The following is a 19366-nucleotide window of genomic DNA, read 5'->3' on the forward strand; positions in this document are numbered from 1 at the left end:
GTCCAGGGTTCAGGAACTGTGTAGATTCACGGATGACATCCATTCCATGCTTGATCATTGCAGGTGTGGCTGCCTTCTCATTGAAGAGAGGCAGAAGTTGAGTGATGGCAGCTTCTACTTCTTGAGCAGGACTGTTTTGAAACGAGGCATGGTAGGTGGACCAGGCTATACAATCTCCCTTGACCACCTCTTCTTTTGCCATGCAACATATAGCAACATATAGCAGATATAATTTCAACATATAGCAGATATAATTTCAACATATAGCAGATTTAATATAATATGCATGTAATTAAATAACAAAATATAAATGTCTATTGTGCATGCATCTTGCTGTTCGGATCGTTTGGCGCCGGTTCTAGGATTGAAGCTTAGATGCTGAGGAAATGCACCCGAGACACCTAATTTTCAAATATTGTTTTAAAATACTTCTAGATGTTCGATTTTAAAAACAATTACACCAAAATGTTCGGAAAAGATTCTCATTTCTGCAATAAAAACATTTCTTTTCCAACAACCAAAAAAAAAAAAAATTTCCAAGAAATTTCCATAGAATTTTCCAAATTGAGGAAATGCACCCGAGACACCTAATTTTCAAATATTGTTTTAAAATACTTCTAGATGTTCGATTTTAAAAACGATTACACCAAAATGTTCGGAAAAGATTCTCATCTCTGCAATAAAAACATTTCTTTTCCAAAAACCCCAAAAAAAATTTTTCCCCAAAATAAAAAAAATCACAAATAATAAAAAATTTCAAATAAGAGCGGTCGTATCGCTTGGCGCCGGTTATATAATCATAGCTGGGACCCTGGTGCTTTTTCAGGGCTGGGACCCTGAAATTTTGGTGCTTTTATCTGGCATGTCCCCATCCCTTTGAAATTCGGTGCTAAGCTGCCCTACTAGAAGATGTTTCCGCATCTTCGTGCAGTTGTTAATTTATTCCTGCACATGTTCTGGACCCAATCAAAGTCGTACATGTGCAGAAACAAATTTGCAAAGAAAGGGGCTGGATCTGAACCCATGGGTATGCCCACTGTCTGCTGGAGTATCTTGTTGCCAAATGTAAAGAAACTGTTGTTTAGTAGAAATCGAATACTTTCTTTGAGTTTACTTTTTCAAAAACTGCATGAATATTGATTATCCTTTACAGACCAGTGTGCTCTGTTTTGATATACATTAATGTATACTCTGTTACCTCCTGCAAATGCTTTATCTATTGCTCTGTCCAATGCGATTACTAGCTTGTCATGTGGAATGTTTGTGTACAATGTGGAAAAATCAAAGGTTGAAAGACATTTTGCCTTATCCTTGTTATTAATGTTGTGGACACTGTCGATTACCGGTTTGGAATTGTCAATGATCCAGAATTTCTTAATACCAGAATGAAACTTCACTTTTTCATGGTAGTTTTAAAGCATTTATAGATTAGTTTCATTGTCGCTGTTATACTACCGGACAAAGGTTTCAAACTACATTCTCTACTTGCGATGATGAACCTCATCTTACAAGGGTGTTTCTGCATTTTTGGGATCCAGTAAATGAATGGTAATTTATGGTGTTCATCCGGAACTAACAGTCTTCTGACCGTTGAGTGATTTGTATGGTGTTGTATCAAGTCTGTTTTGTTATCGTTACTTATTTTGTAGGTCTTTGAAATTCCCGTGTCTGAGCCCAATTCTTCCAAAAGTGTTTGAATGTAGAATGTTTTACATACAAATGCAATATTATTATTTGCTTTGTCAATTGGAACAATAACATATTGTGTTTGAAGCTGCCTTAAGCAATCACGTGTCTCTGGATTGTTTAAAATTGCCTTTGGATTATTGATTGGAATTTTTCTTTTCAAATCCACAACTCTCATTTTCACATGTTTCTCTACCTCCTCCAACCATAAAGCCATTTGTGTGTTTGGTACTTTATGTTTATCAATTTGTTCTTTCATCCATTCGCCCAGTCCCATCATTGTAAGTTCCATTGCTTTATTCCAGTTAATTATTTTATTTTCTCTATAATTTGGTCCTTTTGTAAGTAATGCACGTAATCTTTTATCTTGCACTATTCTGAGATCATCTGTGATGATGTGTTTATGATGTGGATCTTTGAATGCGGAATGTTCACAATTACAATGATGTGTGTTATTTAACCATTCCTCTACATCTATAGATTGCACAGTGTCCTTGTAGTTGAAGATCTTTCCCCGAATTGAATTTCCCAAAGTGTACACAACTCTTGGTCGCTCTCTCTGTTGTATTGTTTCTGGAAGTTTACTCCACACTTCCTTATGCTGAAGTATTTTCTCTATAATTTATCATTTCCACCCCTTTGTTATCAAACATAATTTTGATATCATTGTCTTTTCTATGATTAACTTCTTTAGGTTTCTCTTTGTACATTTTATGATCAATCGTGTCCAGAATTGCTTCCATGTGTTGGATTGGGGGTTCCTCTTGATCGTCCTCTTCCATTAATCTGTTCACGATTTGCCAAACTTCTTTAAAAAAATTTTTTTTTAAAGGTATTGATCTTAATTTTGCTGCTGTTAAATAATGTGCATATATTGGATTTGTTAAGATCTAACCATTCATTTACGATTTGTTGTGGTGTGTCTATAATTGGACATTTACGTCCATAGTTATGTACTCTGTGTCTCTGAGAGTCTCGTGGTAAGGTGTTAAAAACAAACGCGATGATGTTTTGTCCATTTTGCTGTGTATGTGTCATTAATTCTTTCATTTAATCCATAAGGGTAAGCAGTTCTTAATTCTTTAATCCAGAAAAGTTATCTTCGCTTACACAATTGTGTGATTGTTTTATTTTCCATCCCATTCTTTTTTCGGCCATTTCCGCTTATCTTTTCTACAACCTGAACACTGAAGCTCGCATTTTCACAATATCCAGAAGTAAAATGATGGGTAAGTAGTGGACAACCAGTAGTTTTATCTGGGTTTTTCATGCCGCTCCTGTGTGCATTCATTCTTACATTACATCTCTGCATTGTTTCACCAACATATTGCATCGCACATTTGCTACAGGTCAATAGGTAAACTATATTTGAGGTTTTACATGCAATTAATTATTTTGTTTCTTTTAACTTGTAAGATCTAGCCGTTACTGTACAATTAATTATATTGTTTGTGGTAAATATAAGACAAGTTTTGCAATTGCAAATCCCACATTTACGCACTTTGACTTCGGACAAGTGTTCCCCATTGGCTAACCCAGAATGGCCACCTCCTACAGCCTGGATATCTGAGTTAACTACAGCATTACCTTGTCGAGGAACACAAATCCTCTGAGGATGGTTAGTACCCAGGGAGGCTGGTTCAGCTGGGGGCTGCCCTGCTTTACCTTCCATTTTGTTTAATATCATCGCTTTCATACTTTGAAATGTAGTTTAACAAACACATTAAAATGTCATATAAAATGTAGTTTAACAAACACATTAAAATCATATCAACAAAGAAGAAACATAAAAAAAATATAAGAAACAGTATTGTGGATTGTCCACCAAAAGATAATGACAAATCCAGAATGGATGAAACAAATGGTGAACATGGTGAAACAAATCCAGACAGACACAGACACAGACACAGACACACACACAATCTATAAAAATAGATTAAAACCAAACGTTATTAATAAATATTGTATTCCCTAGTTAGTTTACATTAAAAAATATATATATAATAAAATAACCACCTTTAGAGGCCATTTTTCCCCGCAAGCGGAGGTTGGCCTTTTTCGGGGACCATGCTTGTTGTTGTTTTTTGGTCCCCTTTTTGAAGCAATGTTTTACGGCCGTATGCCCTTCCTGACGCCAACCCTTTTTGTCGCCTTTTTACGACAAACAGGGAATTACCAGTGAACTGGTACTCAATTATGCCGACCTCGGAAGGATGACAGGCTGAGTCAACCCCCTGGCGTTAATTCAGCGATTGACCGGGATTCGAACCCAGGATCCTAGGATCCTAAGCCGGCACCCTAGCCGCTAGCCCAACACCAGGCTTTGATTATTTACATTATTTACATAATACATTATAAAACCACCTTTAGAGGCCATTTTTTGTACATTATTATGTACATTTTGAAGTACTGTATTGTTTGATTCCATGGTTGGAAAAGAGTGGACTCACTTTAAACAAACTCTGTATATACATCCCAGGAATATGTAAATATATAATTAGAATTTGGTTTGACCCCGAACTTCAGTATTTAGTCGCTGTACTTTTACCAAGTAATAATATAGTAAATAACGAAGTCCTGGGAACGTTCTCTCCTCTTCTTCCCATATCTCATCCCCATCTCTCATTCCCCATGCCCACATCTCATCCAACCAGTCGACACATTTAAAACGGCTGTTGGAATACATTTTTTTGCCGATTTTCTCAACTTCAGCTGAAACTGAGACTTGAACTATCCCAGCGACTGCGATGGTGAATTATAAAGCCGCGTGGGAGTCCGAATGAACTTTATGTTACAGGCCTTCAAAAATGCATTACGTTCTATAAACGTATATATATAGATATCTCAGCATTTTCCCGTCCGTGTCATCTTGGGCAGTGTAAGATATATCAAATCGTGAAAAGCCGCGATTATTTAATATATCTCGGCCTTTTCCAGTCTGTGTCATCTTGGGCGGTGCAAGATATAGAGTCATGAAAAGCCGCAGTTATTTAATACATCTCGGCATTTTCCCGTCCGTGTCATCTTGGGAGGTGTAAGATATATCGAGTCGTGAAAAGCCGTGTATAAAGGCCATCGACACTCTCTCATGCCTTTATTAGAGTGGAAATAAAGGTGTGAGAGAGTGTCAATGGCCTTTATGTTACAGGCCGTTGAAAATGCATTTCGTTCTATAAACGGTAACTTTAATTGAATTTCCTTCCCGTTTTTGCCAAACAACCGAGTCTTCCCGTTTCAACCGAGTCTAAAACCATGTTAACGACTGTGAAAAATTAAATGAGATATCAAATTAGAGTTTAAATGAAACTGAGAGAGAGCAAGACACCGTGGGCCTAGCAAAAGAGGCCTCAAAGCTATGCGAGTAAACAACATGGTGGATATTTGTTTTTGAAGCCCCTCCCAGACCGGGTATACTGCCCTACTTTGACACAAGGAAGCAACTGTCATTTTTGTCGAAATTGAGGTATCACTTGTTCTAGGGTATTTGAGGTATGCTCTACACGTTCGTACACAAAATAAAGTAACACGACCCTCCATTTCTGAGATATCAACATGTCAAAAGGAAGCAAGTACAGAAATATTGTCATAAAACTTTGACAAAAGGAAGCAACTGAGCAGGTCTTAGTTAGCCAATCATATATCAGCATAGAAATGGCAGATTGAGGGAGTTAACCAATCAGAGAGCTCCTATTATCCAGCTTGGCTTTCTCATGGTTTTTGCTCTGTGTTGTGCTTGTGCAACTGGTTGTGAAACCGCCCAAAAATGCTGAAATTCTCTGATGTTTTCGCCCATTTGAGAGATATGTAAGTACCTGACTGTTCAATATGCTATTAGGCATTCAATTTTTAGACTCTTTTGAGTGAAACTCATGTTAACTAGTGTTTATTGTCTATTTACTAGACATTTATATCCTGTCTTGTTTGTGCGCAGTTTCTGTGTAGTCCCATATACACATTGTTGTGTACAGTGTACAGAATGCAGTGCACGTATCTAATGTTTAGAGTTAGAGTCTTGAAGCAAGTTTTTGAAAGCAATGACTAAATGTAGAGTTAAAATTATTTCCCCCTTCAGTGCTTGTAGTTGTTTGATTGTATTATCATTTGGAGGCAGTTTTGATTAAAATTTAATGATCGCCGGTGTAAAAAATTAGGCTAGTCTACATCCATGGGTTACGTGCACGAGAACTTGGATTTTGTATGACAGTGTATTGTATTACCGGACACTTTATTTGGAAGTTGATTTCAGACATTTGATTCATTAATTTACTTGGAAAATATAATTTGTATATGCATTATATCATACAAATTAATATTTCAAAGAAAAGAAATAAAAATAATATACTAATCTGACAAAATCGACATTTGAACTGACCCCTTCAACATTTTTATCAATCTCGAGGCGCTGAAAATCGTCTTGTATTATCGGACGTGTGTTCTCTATGCAAAACGCCTCAGCACAGCCACGGAAACGACGTTTTGAAGAGAAAACAACGCCATTCATTGTCAATTGGCATTTTAATGAAAATATAAATGTATTCATCAAGGATTTGTATAGTATTTATATTTTGTATAAATTTGTATAGTATTTGTATGTGCTATTTATAGCACAAAACCAATAAATATATATCTAGCATAGTTTCATACCAGAGTGATCAGAAAATTTGAAAAGTTGCTTCCTTTTGTCAAAGTATTAGGCCTGGAACTATTACCATAATACTTTGACAAAAGGAAGCAAGTGACATAATTCACACAAAAATATTAATTCATATCTCCAACCATGGTTGCCTAAAAAGTCTTCTTTGAGTACAGTTTGAAAAACTTTATACCCAGGAAGTAAGAAACTCTGCCAAAGAGAACAGAAAGAAAAACACATTTTCCTCATTTACAAGAAAACTCCTTTCAGGCAGTTGCTTCCTTTTGTCAAAGTAGGGCAGTATAGCCACACCCACGGACAGACTCACAGAATCACCTACGGAGAATATAATATAGATACGAAAACAATACTGCTGCATTAAGAAACCTGGACTAATTTGTCCGAAGCGGCCTGAAAGCGAGCTATGAAGGCATGACGCCTCTAAGTACTGTGTCGTTGAAAGATCTGTAACATCTATGCTTTTGATACTAGATGGTCATTTTAACAATCAGTTTGTTTGTGTTTCACACTGAATGAAAAACATAAAGGTAGAGCGTGGCGATTGTGATATATGACAGGTTCAACGATATGTTCAGCCTGAACGAAAGTGGAATCAAAATGGCGGTGTGCGTAGTCAGCCGCCGTAATGACATCATATCACCCCTGTCATGTGACCAGATCCTCAGCTCTGATTGGTGTATGCTTGAGGGGACATACAGACAGATGTTCTAGATGGCTTTGCTGTTTGGGCTACACCGAAAAAAATTCTACAGGTGGGGCTACTCATATGGTGAGAATTTGTTGTTCAGTGGACTAACAGTTCCAGAGGAAATTTTTTTTCGTACTAACCAGATCAAGCGTTGTACTTGTCGAATTATGACGTCATAATGAAGGCGCCGATGACATCAACAAATCTTATACCCCATGCAAGGTACTTGACAATGAGCCTTATATCAACTTTTTCCATTGAGCGATTTGGGAGATGTAGAGGTGTAATGTTTTCCAATATGGTGTCTGTACCACGTAACCTATGACGTCATAATTATGAATAAAAAAAATTCTACAGGCAGAGGCACTCCTATGGTAAAATGACGTGTCAATTGGACCATCGGTTGCCAAAAAAAATAATTTAAAAAAATTCAGACATGCCACACATGTAAACATTTGCTCATTGAGTGCTGAAAAACGACCATTTATTTCAGTTCACCGGCCTTCATGGCAGAACATGTCACAGAGAGACTTCCCAAAACAATCAGTATCCAATGTACAAACCTAAATGTGTGGCCTCACCCTGAACAAAGCAAGTGGTCGCACAAGGTTGGTCGAGTTGAACGTCCGTGGTAGTGACGCTTTTGCTGTTCGGCTCACCATCCAACTCGTTTCCTTCCATTTGCGCAACATTTGCTAAAGAGATGGGGAAAGTAGAAATCTGGGTGCCCCACAAAGTCATCACCACTCCTTATGCTTTACATTAGTGGCATGGAATATCGGCGGCACTTGTAAAATGCAATTCCTTTCAATGGGTGACCTTTATCCACAAGGTTTTGTAATACTGTCAAAACTAGGACATGACAGTCCAAGCACGACCACCATATTGACCTCAATTCAGATCAACCTGGGACCAAATGTCTCCCGGCCATTGTACTTCAGGTGAAAACGGTCCGCATCTACCAATTACCAACTTGATAAAATGGCAAACAGCTCCATAATACACACCCATCACTCGCAGGATGGTTCAGTCCATACCCATGGTATACCACTGCATTGTGTAGGCCCAAGTTAAACAAGGGACCCAGTAAATATAGATATGACTTGTAATTCTGATGCTGCATTTTCAAAGGGAAATGAGAGAAACAACAGGAGCTGCCTCCATAATGGAAAGATGTTCGCCTTAAGGGCTTGAACACCTCAACCCTCATGTATCCACGGGGTTCTGTGAGGAACCTTTCAAATCAACTCAGTGAAATCCCATCGTGCAAATTCAAATGCCAAGGTGACAATTCAGTTCACCAGAAACATTCGCTCAAATGTGTAAAAGCAAATGACAATGATACCACGAAAGCCTTTTCCAGTGTTATCCACAGTAGATTCAAGAAAGACTCTCGGGGTCATGGCCTTTCTCGTTCCCTTGGTAGTTCTGCTTTTTTGTACTACGACACCAAACTGCGGTACCACATCAGACTTTTCTGCAGGACATGTGGGCGTTCTAACAAAGTTAAAACAAACAAGAACTGGACAAAGGAGCAAATTTGTTCTGATAAATGACAAAACATAAAGATTGAGATCAATAAGATGAAGAAGAAGCTTATTTACCAACGGGGCTCTTCCTCAAGGGATTAGCATCTCCATCAGAATGCACATCTTCAGCAGTAGGTTCCACGACGACAGGATCTTTGGTGGCCTTTGTTAGGTTAGAGAGCCCTTCTGCTTATTGGGTGGGCCACAAAGGTATTGGACAATGTAAGGAATGGGTGAGCCAAGAGGGGAGGACAAATTTTTTTGAAATTAAATAAAGTAATTCATCTTGCACAATCGAAGAACATGGTGTGGATGAGTGAATACCTACCAAGAGAACCTTCTTGTGGACATTTCTTCTCAATTTCAACGGTGGTTTCAACCAAGGTTTTCGCCACAGACTCTTCATCCTCCAAAGTTTTTGAACTTTCCCGAAATTCATTTTCATTCTGCAACTCCTCTGTTCCAGCAAGGGTGCAAGTTAGGAAGAGTTAATAACTAGAACGGCACACTTCGACGTCGCGACGTCGACCAACGTGCCTCCGCCCATGTTATTACATCATTATACGTACTTCTACCAAGTTTGATTTAAATCCCTTCAGCTGTTCGAAAGTATCAATTTTTTTACCTGACATGACCTTTGACACCAAAGTCGAATCAGTTCATCTTTGCATCATATGTACTTGTAACAAGTTTGGCAAAAATCCCATCACTGCTTCACAAGTTACTGCGGTAACAAGATTTTTACATAACACGACCTGCAACGTTTGACCTCATGATCCCAACATCTAATCAGTTAATCTTTACATAATAGTACATACTTGATCAAAGCTTGAATGGATAAAGGGATTTAAATCAAGTTATCACGGTAATGAAAACCTATCGAGGGTGCATGGACGGACAGACAAGCCAAAAATATAATGCCTCCAGCGACGGCATAAACCAAACTTCAAACAGGTCTGTACCTGAAACCTCACGATCATATATATATATATATATATATATATATTTTTTTTAATGAGTAACAACCAGTGCACAGTGCCATTCTTCTCAGGTAAGATTTCATTTCAAAGCCCTATTCATACTTGGGAACAATCTAGGACTTACTGGGTTTAAACCAAAGGAAAACCTATTCGATGATTGAAGAACTGCCTGAAAAATAATATTAAATCGTCTGTTCCTTTGTTAGACAATGTATATGTATATATATATATATATATATATATATATATATATATATATATATATATATATATATATATATATATATATATATATATATACAGTGGAACCTTGACTTACGAGTGCCCCAACTTACGAGTTTTTCGAGATACGAGCCGTCGCTCGGGCGGTTTATTGCTTTGAGATGCGAGCCGAGATCCGAGTTACGAGCTTTCGCCACCCGGTCACGTGGTTATCTTGCCGTTCAAGTACAGTATCTCTGTCGTATAGCGCTGCATTTTAGTTTTCGCATTTTGGTTATTTCGAGTTTACGCCGCCAGGTAGGTTCTGGTCACGTGGTTATCTTGCCGTTCAAGTACAGTACGTATCTCTGTCGTATAGCGCTGCATTTTTGTTTTCGCATTTTGGTTATTTCGGAAAATTTCATGTTCATGTCGAACATTTCATGTTCATGTTCATGTTTTCATGTTCATGCCATGCCAGGCCACAACTTGTTCAGAGTGCCGGCGATAGCTCGCCTTCTCTTTGTGGAAAACACGGTGAGATCCTTAACATCCAACAACTAATGGGACGCAAACGGGGCGCCCAGTTTAGCGGTACACACATTGATGAATCACCCTGCCTGTGATTCACCCATGACAGGTTATAGCTGGGTCGGGATTCAAACCCAGGCTGGACAGTTTAGACTTTAGAGTCAAGTGTGCGTACCTCCAGTCCAGGCCATCCTGCCAACTTGTATGCTGCATACAGGTGAAATATAAAGCGCGAGATATTTTTATATATACTGTATATTTTAAAAAAAATTGGTGTGGTTTTTGGCGGGCTGGAACGGATTAATAGCATTTCAATGCATTTCAATGGGGAAATTTGATTTGAGATACGAGCAATTTGAGTTACGAGCTCGGTCACAGAACGAATTAAACTCGTAAGTCAAGGTTCCACTGTGTATATATATATATATATATATATATATATATATATATATATATATATATTGTATACCAAGTTGAGGCTCATATAAGAGCCAACTCATATAACACATAATAAAGGGAGCGGGAGACAAGAGGGGGAGAGAGAGGAAAGCACGACAACAGTCGGGAACAGAGTTTCATTATTTTGGCGACAGCGAGTCATACGCTGCTTTTCGATATTTTGTAGTTTTCAATGTGAGAGAAATGTTTTCCCTCGATGCAAAGGGAAACTAACCCTTATCATTCAAAACAAGTACAGTACAGGTGGGGTTATACAGCCAAGCCCGCAAACTGCATTTTAAAAAACCTACAGACATGCTGCCTTGTTATAGTTATACTCTGTAGTCTATACTTATGCAACAGAGTAATTAACTAGGTGGAGTGCATATCTCTGCTAGGCTAAACAGTTTACATTTTGTAGCACACCGATAGGCTGGATCAGCATCTGGACCGGAGCCAATTTCTGATCGGCTTGTTCTTGCAACATAACCAACTCATCCACCAAGTTTTTTTCATAATCTGTCGACAAAATACATAATACAGTGAAACCTTGACTTACGAGTGCACCAATTTACGAGTTTTCCGAGATACGAGCCGTCGCTCGGTCGATTTTTTGCTTTGTGATGCGAGCCGACATCTGAGTTACGAGCGAGCGAGCTTACGCCACCCGCCACTAGGTGGCCCAGCGAGCGTTCAGTTCACGTGGTTATCTTGCCGTGCAAGCATCTCTGCCGTATCGCTGTTGCTTTGTTTTCGCATTTTGTTTATTTTGGAAAATTTCTTAGTTTTAATCATGGGTCCTAAGAAATTGAGTGCCAAGGGCAGTGCTGAGAAGAAGAAAAGGATGATGTGCTTGGATATAAAACACGTAATCGTCGAAAAACATGAGCGAGGTGTGCGTGTTGTCGACTTGGCGAGGCAGTACGATCGTAGTACTTTTACAATATGTACGATTTTGAAGCAGAAGGAGTCGATAAAGGCTATAACGCCAGCCAAGGGCGTTAAGATTATTTCAAAGCTCCGGACCTCTGTCCATGAAGAGATGGAGAAGTTGTTGTTTGTGTGGTTGACAGTGTCAGTAAATACAGTGAGGAGTGTGAGTAAATACACTTAATAAAACCAGTTTATTTCTTTACATTCTCTTTTATTATGTACAGTATATACGAGGTCGTGCTTGTTTATACATTATTTGTTATTTATAAAGTACATTTTTCTTATTTAAAAACACGTAACAAAAAAAATTGGTGTGGTTTTTGGGGGGCTGGAACGGATTAATAGCATTTCAATTCATTTTAATGGGGAAATTTAATTTGAGAAACGAGCAAATTGAGTTACGAGCTCGGTCACAGAACGAATTAAACTCGTAAGTCAAGGTTTCACTGTATATGTATATGGGATTTCATATACCATATGTGCTTGGATTCCTTAAATATTGAGCCAGGGGTTCAGATAGGGATACAAACAGACCAAAGCAAAGGGAGGAAGGGGGTGCAGGAACAGGGCCATGTTGAGGTTGTCAGATCTGTAGAGCTATAATAATATGAATTCCCTTACAATGAACTTCAACGCAGGATCATTTATACTCACTTCTGAGCGGGGATTGTCCATCTTCAGCCACTTCCCCCAGGCAGATACAATCTTCATCAGGGGTGTTGTCCACAACGGTTCCACTCGCACAGTCACCCTGAGACATCTCAACAAACTGCCCTTCGTTCTCCTTCTCACCGCTCTGTTTTCCTGTACCGTGGGATGTTGAAGAAAATGAGCAACAAGGGAAGGCAACCTATGCTAAAACCAAAATTTTCGATCAATAATGAAATCTCCAATTCAAAGCAATCATCACCACGACACGAACCAATTACCAAAACTGAAGAGTCCAAACAGAGTATGGAATGCTGGATCCGACTCTGTGAGGTCCAAAATGTTTTGTATGTCTTCTTCACTCATGTGACTCTCACCAACCTGAGTACAGCAGTGTATTAATAGCTGCTCAAACAGCAGGTGACCAATTCATTGAAAAACACAACAAAAGTACATACGTTTTCATAGAAGGGGAATAGAGTATCCGTGGCGTGCTTCATGCACATTGATGAATCTGAACGAGGAATAACCCTCAGAAACAAATCTCAAGCGAAAATTTAAAATCATGCCGATTGAGATTAAAGTTTTTTTTAAGCATAAAAAACTGACTATTTGTATAATAGTACCCAAAATCACACAATATCGCCAAATAATCAACTTGAACTTCAGTAATACCCCAATTTACGTCTCCCCTTTATACCTCATCACGATAATACCATTACCTGATTTGTGTCGCATCAACTCCCACTTGCGTCGCTTTAAAAGCCATAGCTTTTATTCTCCAATGTTTTCAGAACTTACAAGACTGATAAAGACACCAGAACACAGCACAAAAGTACCTAATCAAGAAATCACAAAATCGCCGAAAGAAGTACTGTACTTTGTGTTGCACATAAATAAATGTACTGCACTGCAGATTAGTCAAGTGGCGTTGTATAAGTGTTACCTTAGAATGTAAATTAGGTGTTATTCGTAGAATGGATGCTATTGAACGTGTTGTTGTGGGATAACTAACCCGTAAAGTGCTGGATTTACTGGTTAGTAACCTAAAAAAAAAAAATTTGTCATCGGCTTTTCTCCACCAATTAGAAGCTTTCTTTCTCCACCAATCTTTTCTCCACCAATCTCCACCAATTAAATTAGAAACAAGCTTTCATAAGTTACGGTATTATACATTGTAAGAAAGATCATGATTCGCTATTTGAGTTGACATCAGTTTAAACTCATTTGCATACAAATATTGGCTAGAACACACCCATATATAATGACCATAGATGGAAAGGCCAAGATCATGGCCCAACATGCTCTAATGGCTTAAGTTTTCCTCCGACTATGGTGCGTACCATCTATCAAAATACTGACGTTCATTTAAGGAGAGCATGGTGTTGGCTTAGCGGTTAGGGTGCCGGCTTGGGATCCAAGGATCCTGGGTTTGAATCCCGGTCGATCGCTGAATTAATGCCAGGGGGGGTCGACTCAGCCTGTCATCCTTCTGAGGTCGGCAAATTGAGTACCAGTTCTCTGGTAATTCCCTGTGTGTTGCAAGAGGCCGACTAACAGGGTTGGCGGCAGGAAGGGCATCTGGCTGTAAAACATTGCTTCAAAAAGGGGACCATGGTGCCCGAAAAAGGCCAACCCCTGCTCTGCAGGGAAAAATGGCCTCTAAAGGTGGATCAATTTAAGGAGGAAGAAGAAAAGGTACCACCAGCTTGGACCGCTTCCAGACGATCTTTATTTTTATACGTCTGGAAATTGTTCCTTATTTAATAAGTATATCGACTTGAATATAAATGTCATTAATCAAAAAAGAGTAATATAATAGGTAACTAGAACGGCACTCGGTAGAGAGCATATCTCCGCCAGGCTGAACAGTTAATGTTTTGTATCCCACTGATAAGCTGGATCTGGATCCGGTCCTGAACCAAAATCTAATCACTTGTTCCTGTCATCTAACTCATTCAACTAGTTTTGTTACAACCCATCCAAAACCTTTTGAAATGTGCTTTATATCGTTTTTAGTTGGACGTATCACTCAATAGTGACGAATCGCTTAAAAAAATATTTGATCTGGATCCGTAATCGGATCTTCACAAAAATCTAATCATTTTATCCTTAACACATACCCAACCTCTCCAAATTTCGTCCGAATCCGTCCACAACTTTTTGAGATATCCTGCTCGCAAAGTCAGATAGGGGTGAAAACATAGCCTCCATCCACCTTCGGTGGCGGAGGTAAGAAGCGAAATACAATACGTGAAGTGTCGACGTTAGGAACGCATCAGCCCTTTAATTCATTACGATATAAATTGATTTGATTTACGTCGTTTTGATATTCATCATACTTTTCAGAAACACATCCCGACATAAAAAGGAGTTTTCCTGTATGCACTTCCACCCCCCCCCCCCCCCCCACCCCCACTCTCAAGCACGAGTGTGGCATGCACATTGCTCCCACCCCATCATCGAAAGAGAACGCAGCACATCCTACATCACACCTCAACCAAATGTAAACACAAGATGCCCTATACCCACTGCTGGTTATTAAAAAAAAGTTTTCAATCCTCATTAAAAATCCAAACCTGAACCCAAGCAGTCAAGCTCAAATTATTATGTGAAGCACAGAACACCATCATTTTACATGTATTCCCTTTCGTAACATCTGTTTAGTCGCTGACTTCACCTCCACCACCTCCCCAGAAAGCAGAAACATTTTGAAGCCGGGGGCAAAGGCTCAAAGTAACAAGCACATCACTTTTCCCGACACGTGATACTTTCTCAAGCATCCTGTCTGAATTATTGCAAGAAAGATAAAATACACCAAAAAACATCATGAGAATTTAAATAACCAAAACTATTTGTGTCACTGTTAAATTGCAGTACTGATTTCAGAATAATCATTCGAAAAATCAATCGATCATTCCAAATTATATATACAAGAAAAGGAAAATGGATAAAACTTCCTACCGGAACATTCAGCAACTCGTTCAAAGAGTTGTGCTCCATCTCCGCCGAGCTGTCCTGTGGTTGTTGCACTGCGAGTAATGGGTCTTCAGCCAAGGTACTGCTGCATATTTCACTGCTAAAAAATAAAGTACATATGGGGGAAAAAAGTAAATGTACATAAAAACATAACAATAGGACCAAAAAATATTCAGGCATCTACGACTGCTCCGACGGACACACTCTTGTATCTTGAAAGATCGGCACCTGTACACGATGCGGTTGATATTCTGAGCCAGCTTCTCTTGTAATGTCAAGTTTGCAAGCAGCGTCTCTCTCGCAGTCTCAAATATCTGCCGTGTAAAGGGCATTGATGTGGTTTGTTCCAACAACAAGTGCAGCTTTATCGTCCTGCTCAAATGCATCTTACCGGAATAATCTCAGCCTCGACTTCCTTGGGGTCCACTGGAGCTCTATCCCCATCCGCATCGGTAGTCGTCGTAGAAGGCACACTTGCCGGCATTACCGGGGGCCTTCTGATCACCGGCCTTAAATAAATAAATTAAAATGCGGAAATAATTATTAGGAATTTATAAACAAAATGTATTCACAGGCGCAAAGCATCATTAGAAATCGTCGAGAAAATGACCGTAGATTAAAAGGTAGAAATTTCCAAATTGCCTTACCTACATCTCTTCGATGGGGATTCGACATTTTTTTTCTGGCTCAGGAGGTTACAGCCAAACCCTGATTGTGAGATAGTGAGGGAAAAAAATAAAAAAATAAAAAATATATTTATCAACCTTGAGCAATTCCCCCAAATGGCCAGAAATATAAATAATCTTCACAATTTGAGAACCATTTACATTCACGTGTCCACAGAAATTGCTTTTGTACTTTTGTACTATAGAAAACAGAAAAAAATAATGAATTGAAATCTGGTTGGGCTTCTAAAAAAAAAAAAAAAGTAAAAAAATAATAATAATTGGCGTCCACAGCGAAAACGGTCCAAATGTGGTCAAGGACAAACCCATTCCCAGCCCCTTCCACCAATCGGAACGTCTCTAGAAATTATAACTACACAAAACACGCCGTCAGCCTCCACATGCAGATGCTTCATCGGTTTTCTTATATTATTAAAATTTTTAATTAGAGCTGAAACCCATGTAATGCACATACATGAGAGAACGCCAGACATTACTTCAGCCAAACATAGCTACGAAGAGGAGGGGGAGATGACAACTTCCTGGTCCTGTATACCCTCCAAAGTTGAGAATATGAATTACGATGCAGATACTCGATCGGAGGTGCAGGAATTTGTTATCTATTCAGGGTGCTGGTGATAGCACGCCTACTCTTTGCGAAGGACACCGTTAGATCATTAATGTCAAATGTCCAGCAGACAAGTCCTCCAGCTCAATGTCCTTCCGAGGAACGATGTGCACGTTGATGCCTCAGCTTGCATGTGAAACACCAGGGTTTTTGCTTTGTTTACTTTACTAGTAAACTCACTCCCTGAATGAGCAACAGGAAGGGTCATGTTTTCATCCTTTCTGCGGTACATAGATTACATTATACCTAGGCTTGGGTCCGTTGGTGTCAGGGATGCGATAGGCATAGAATGCCTCAAGGATGTCGTGATTCCTCCCATTCAGTTTGGTGTTAAACAGCAGTAACGACTGTTTCAAAAGGTAATCACACGTGTTTGTGGCTTTTTTTTTTTTTTACTTCTGGTAGGGGGTGCCCCACGAAACACCATGATAAGCTATTTATTCACGTTAACACAGCATTTGTCCAAGACAGAAAACCCCCTTGTGGAGGAGGAGGGGGTGGGGGGTGGAAATCAAGTCGCTACAACCTCCATCATGTGACCCTAAGCACTCCTGTCCAGTTTTGCCGAGATTAGTTAAGTGATGATAAAATGTATCACGGTCAAATAAACAGACACCAAATTGCATATTTTAGCATGATAGCTGGATAGAGACGCGAGCCCAGGCTAGATTTCTACAATGTTCAAACTTCCTTTCTCCCATCTTGAATTCTCTATTCTACTACAATTCACTCTTCTTCCTCTTCAAAAGTTCACTTTCAAATAAATCCTTCTCTCATTACAACACTTACAACTCTTCCTTTCTACATCCTCTACACTCAACCTTATTCCACCCCGCCTCTAACGTTTTCAAATGCATCTCTGACTAGAAAATCTCAAGAACCCCAGTTCAAGAACCCCAGAATGAATGTTCTTATTTCATTAATCGTTCCTTTTGGACTTCTTTAGTGTCAAACCTTTCCCTGTCTGTTCCCGACAAGGTGGAGAAGTTTCTGTCAAACCTCGTCTCTGATTCTGCAACTGGACCAGACGGCATCCACCAATGGGTCCTAAAATCCTGCTCTCCGCTCTATCTCACCCTCTCTCTGTTCTCTTCACCCTCTCTCTTGCTCAAGGTCATCTGCCATCTGCTTGGAAATCAGCCAACATTACCGCTTTACACAAAAAATGTGCAAAAACAGATCCTTGCAACTACAGACCAATCAGCCTGCTCTAAAATTATCAGCAAGGTCATGGAATCCATCATCGCTTCCGACATTAATTCCTTCCTCTTCTCCAATGGCTTGATCTCCGATCATCAATTTGGATTCAGACCAGGTCACTCTACTTTGGATATGCTGCTTCTGCTGTCTCAAGAATGGATGGAGGTCCTCAATGCCAAACAGGAAATCAGAGCAGTCGCCCAAGACATATCTCATGCCATCGATATGGTCTGGCACCCTGCCCTGCTCACAAGACTCTCCTCTTATGGTTTGCATGGAAATCTCTACTCATGGCTCACGGACTTCCTCTCCTGTCGTAGTTAACGTGTGGCTCGACATGGAATCCTCTCATCTCCTCTTCCTGTCCAGGCTGGAGTATCAACAAATCTCAGAGAAGCAGAAGACCAGCCCAACAAAATGGAATACAACAACAACAATACAATCCAAATCACCTTGACAACCCAAATCCATAACGCATGCAAAACAAAAACCAAGAACACACACGAGGCAACATAATTTGAAGACGAGCAAGAATTGAGAAAAGTGCGCTTACAATTTCCAACAACATTCTCTCAGATCAATGTTGTGTCCTTGGCTATACTAGTGTGCATATCCCTATCCATCGTTTTGTGTTAACACATAGTTTTACCCCTGCTTGTTATGTGCTCAGCTTCTGGACAAAATTAACATTTGCACAGAGCAATGTTCCATGTTAGAGTACCGATTCACTGTGCAGCACAGAGTTGTCATACAAGGCCAAAGCATCTAAATGGGATGAATTGGAGCTTTTCAGATTGAAAATGGAGATCATGGCACGGCCCATTGTGCTGTGCTCCAAATTATTGGAGCATCAATGCGGATTGTTTGTTTTTACTCGGTCACGTGACACGTCCATTTATTTTTGGTTCCATTGTCAGCCCAAGTGTTGTGAAAACTTGAAAAAGAGGAATCATTTTAACCTCCCAGGTCACGTTTCTCTCCGACGGGTAATGTGATTTGTGAAGTCACTATAAAGTAGTCCGATTGCAGATGATAAAGATCAGCAGTTGCTCGAGGAGGATGACATTGACAGACACGGACCAAGTGAGCTGGGAAGTTAAACCTTTTAATGTCCGAGGTGCATGCGAGAGCTTGCAGATATGTAGGCAGGCAAGGAACGTTAGAAAACAGAATACAATGACATCATTAGACAATGGACAATTGAAATCATTATATCAGACAATCAAATGAACATTCCTCCTAATTTAACAAATTTGCTTCTCACTATAAAAGCATTCAACATTTTAAAAATGCTTCATTTTCTGGATCTCTCCATCAGAAACACTCTGTGTTTTTCTTCTTCATCTGCATCACAGTTTCCTTCCCAAAATTGAACTTGCAAATGCTCAATCCAGAGGAGGAAATGCTTAGTCCTTCAGCACTACTTTCATCCATGCTTTGACTAACCCCTCATTTCACCTCTCATGATAACCATCTTCATTATCTGAATTAGGGATGGTGAGTGTCTGCAGAGGATACTCGTATGCAACAATGAAGTCCCCTTCACATCCATCATCAGTGTCTAACCCATGCCAGTCAGTACCATTCCCCTCATTAACTCGTACAC

General features: G+C 39.5%; 1 protein-coding gene across 1 annotated transcript in view; it reads right to left on the minus strand.

The window, feature by feature from the left end:
- Positions 1-19366, minus strand: part of NPAT (nuclear protein, coactivator of histone transcription) — a 50310-nt gene that overhangs the window by 22712 nt on the left and 8232 nt on the right. Inside the window, exons 7-16 of the mRNA XM_068135984.2 lie at positions 15915-15975; positions 15659-15776; positions 15496-15581; positions 15253-15367; positions 12570-12669; positions 12295-12444; positions 8886-9014; positions 8633-8743; positions 8374-8505; positions 7610-7723 (exon numbers count right to left, since the gene is read on the minus strand). Of these exons, the coding sequence (XP_067992085.2) occupies positions 7610-7723; positions 8374-8505; positions 8633-8743; positions 8886-9014; positions 12295-12444; positions 12570-12669; positions 15253-15367; positions 15496-15581; positions 15659-15776; positions 15915-15975 (1116 nt within the window). The remainder of the gene's footprint in view (positions 1-7609; positions 7724-8373; positions 8506-8632; positions 8744-8885; positions 9015-12294; positions 12445-12569; positions 12670-15252; positions 15368-15495; positions 15582-15658; positions 15777-15914; positions 15976-19366) is intronic.

This window comes from Myxine glutinosa, chromosome 14 (genome assembly GCF_964187855.1).
Source record: "Myxine glutinosa chromosome 14, kmMyxGlut1.1, whole genome shotgun sequence".
Classification (NCBI taxonomy): Eukaryota; Metazoa; Chordata; class Myxini; order Myxiniformes; family Myxinidae; genus Myxine; species Myxine glutinosa.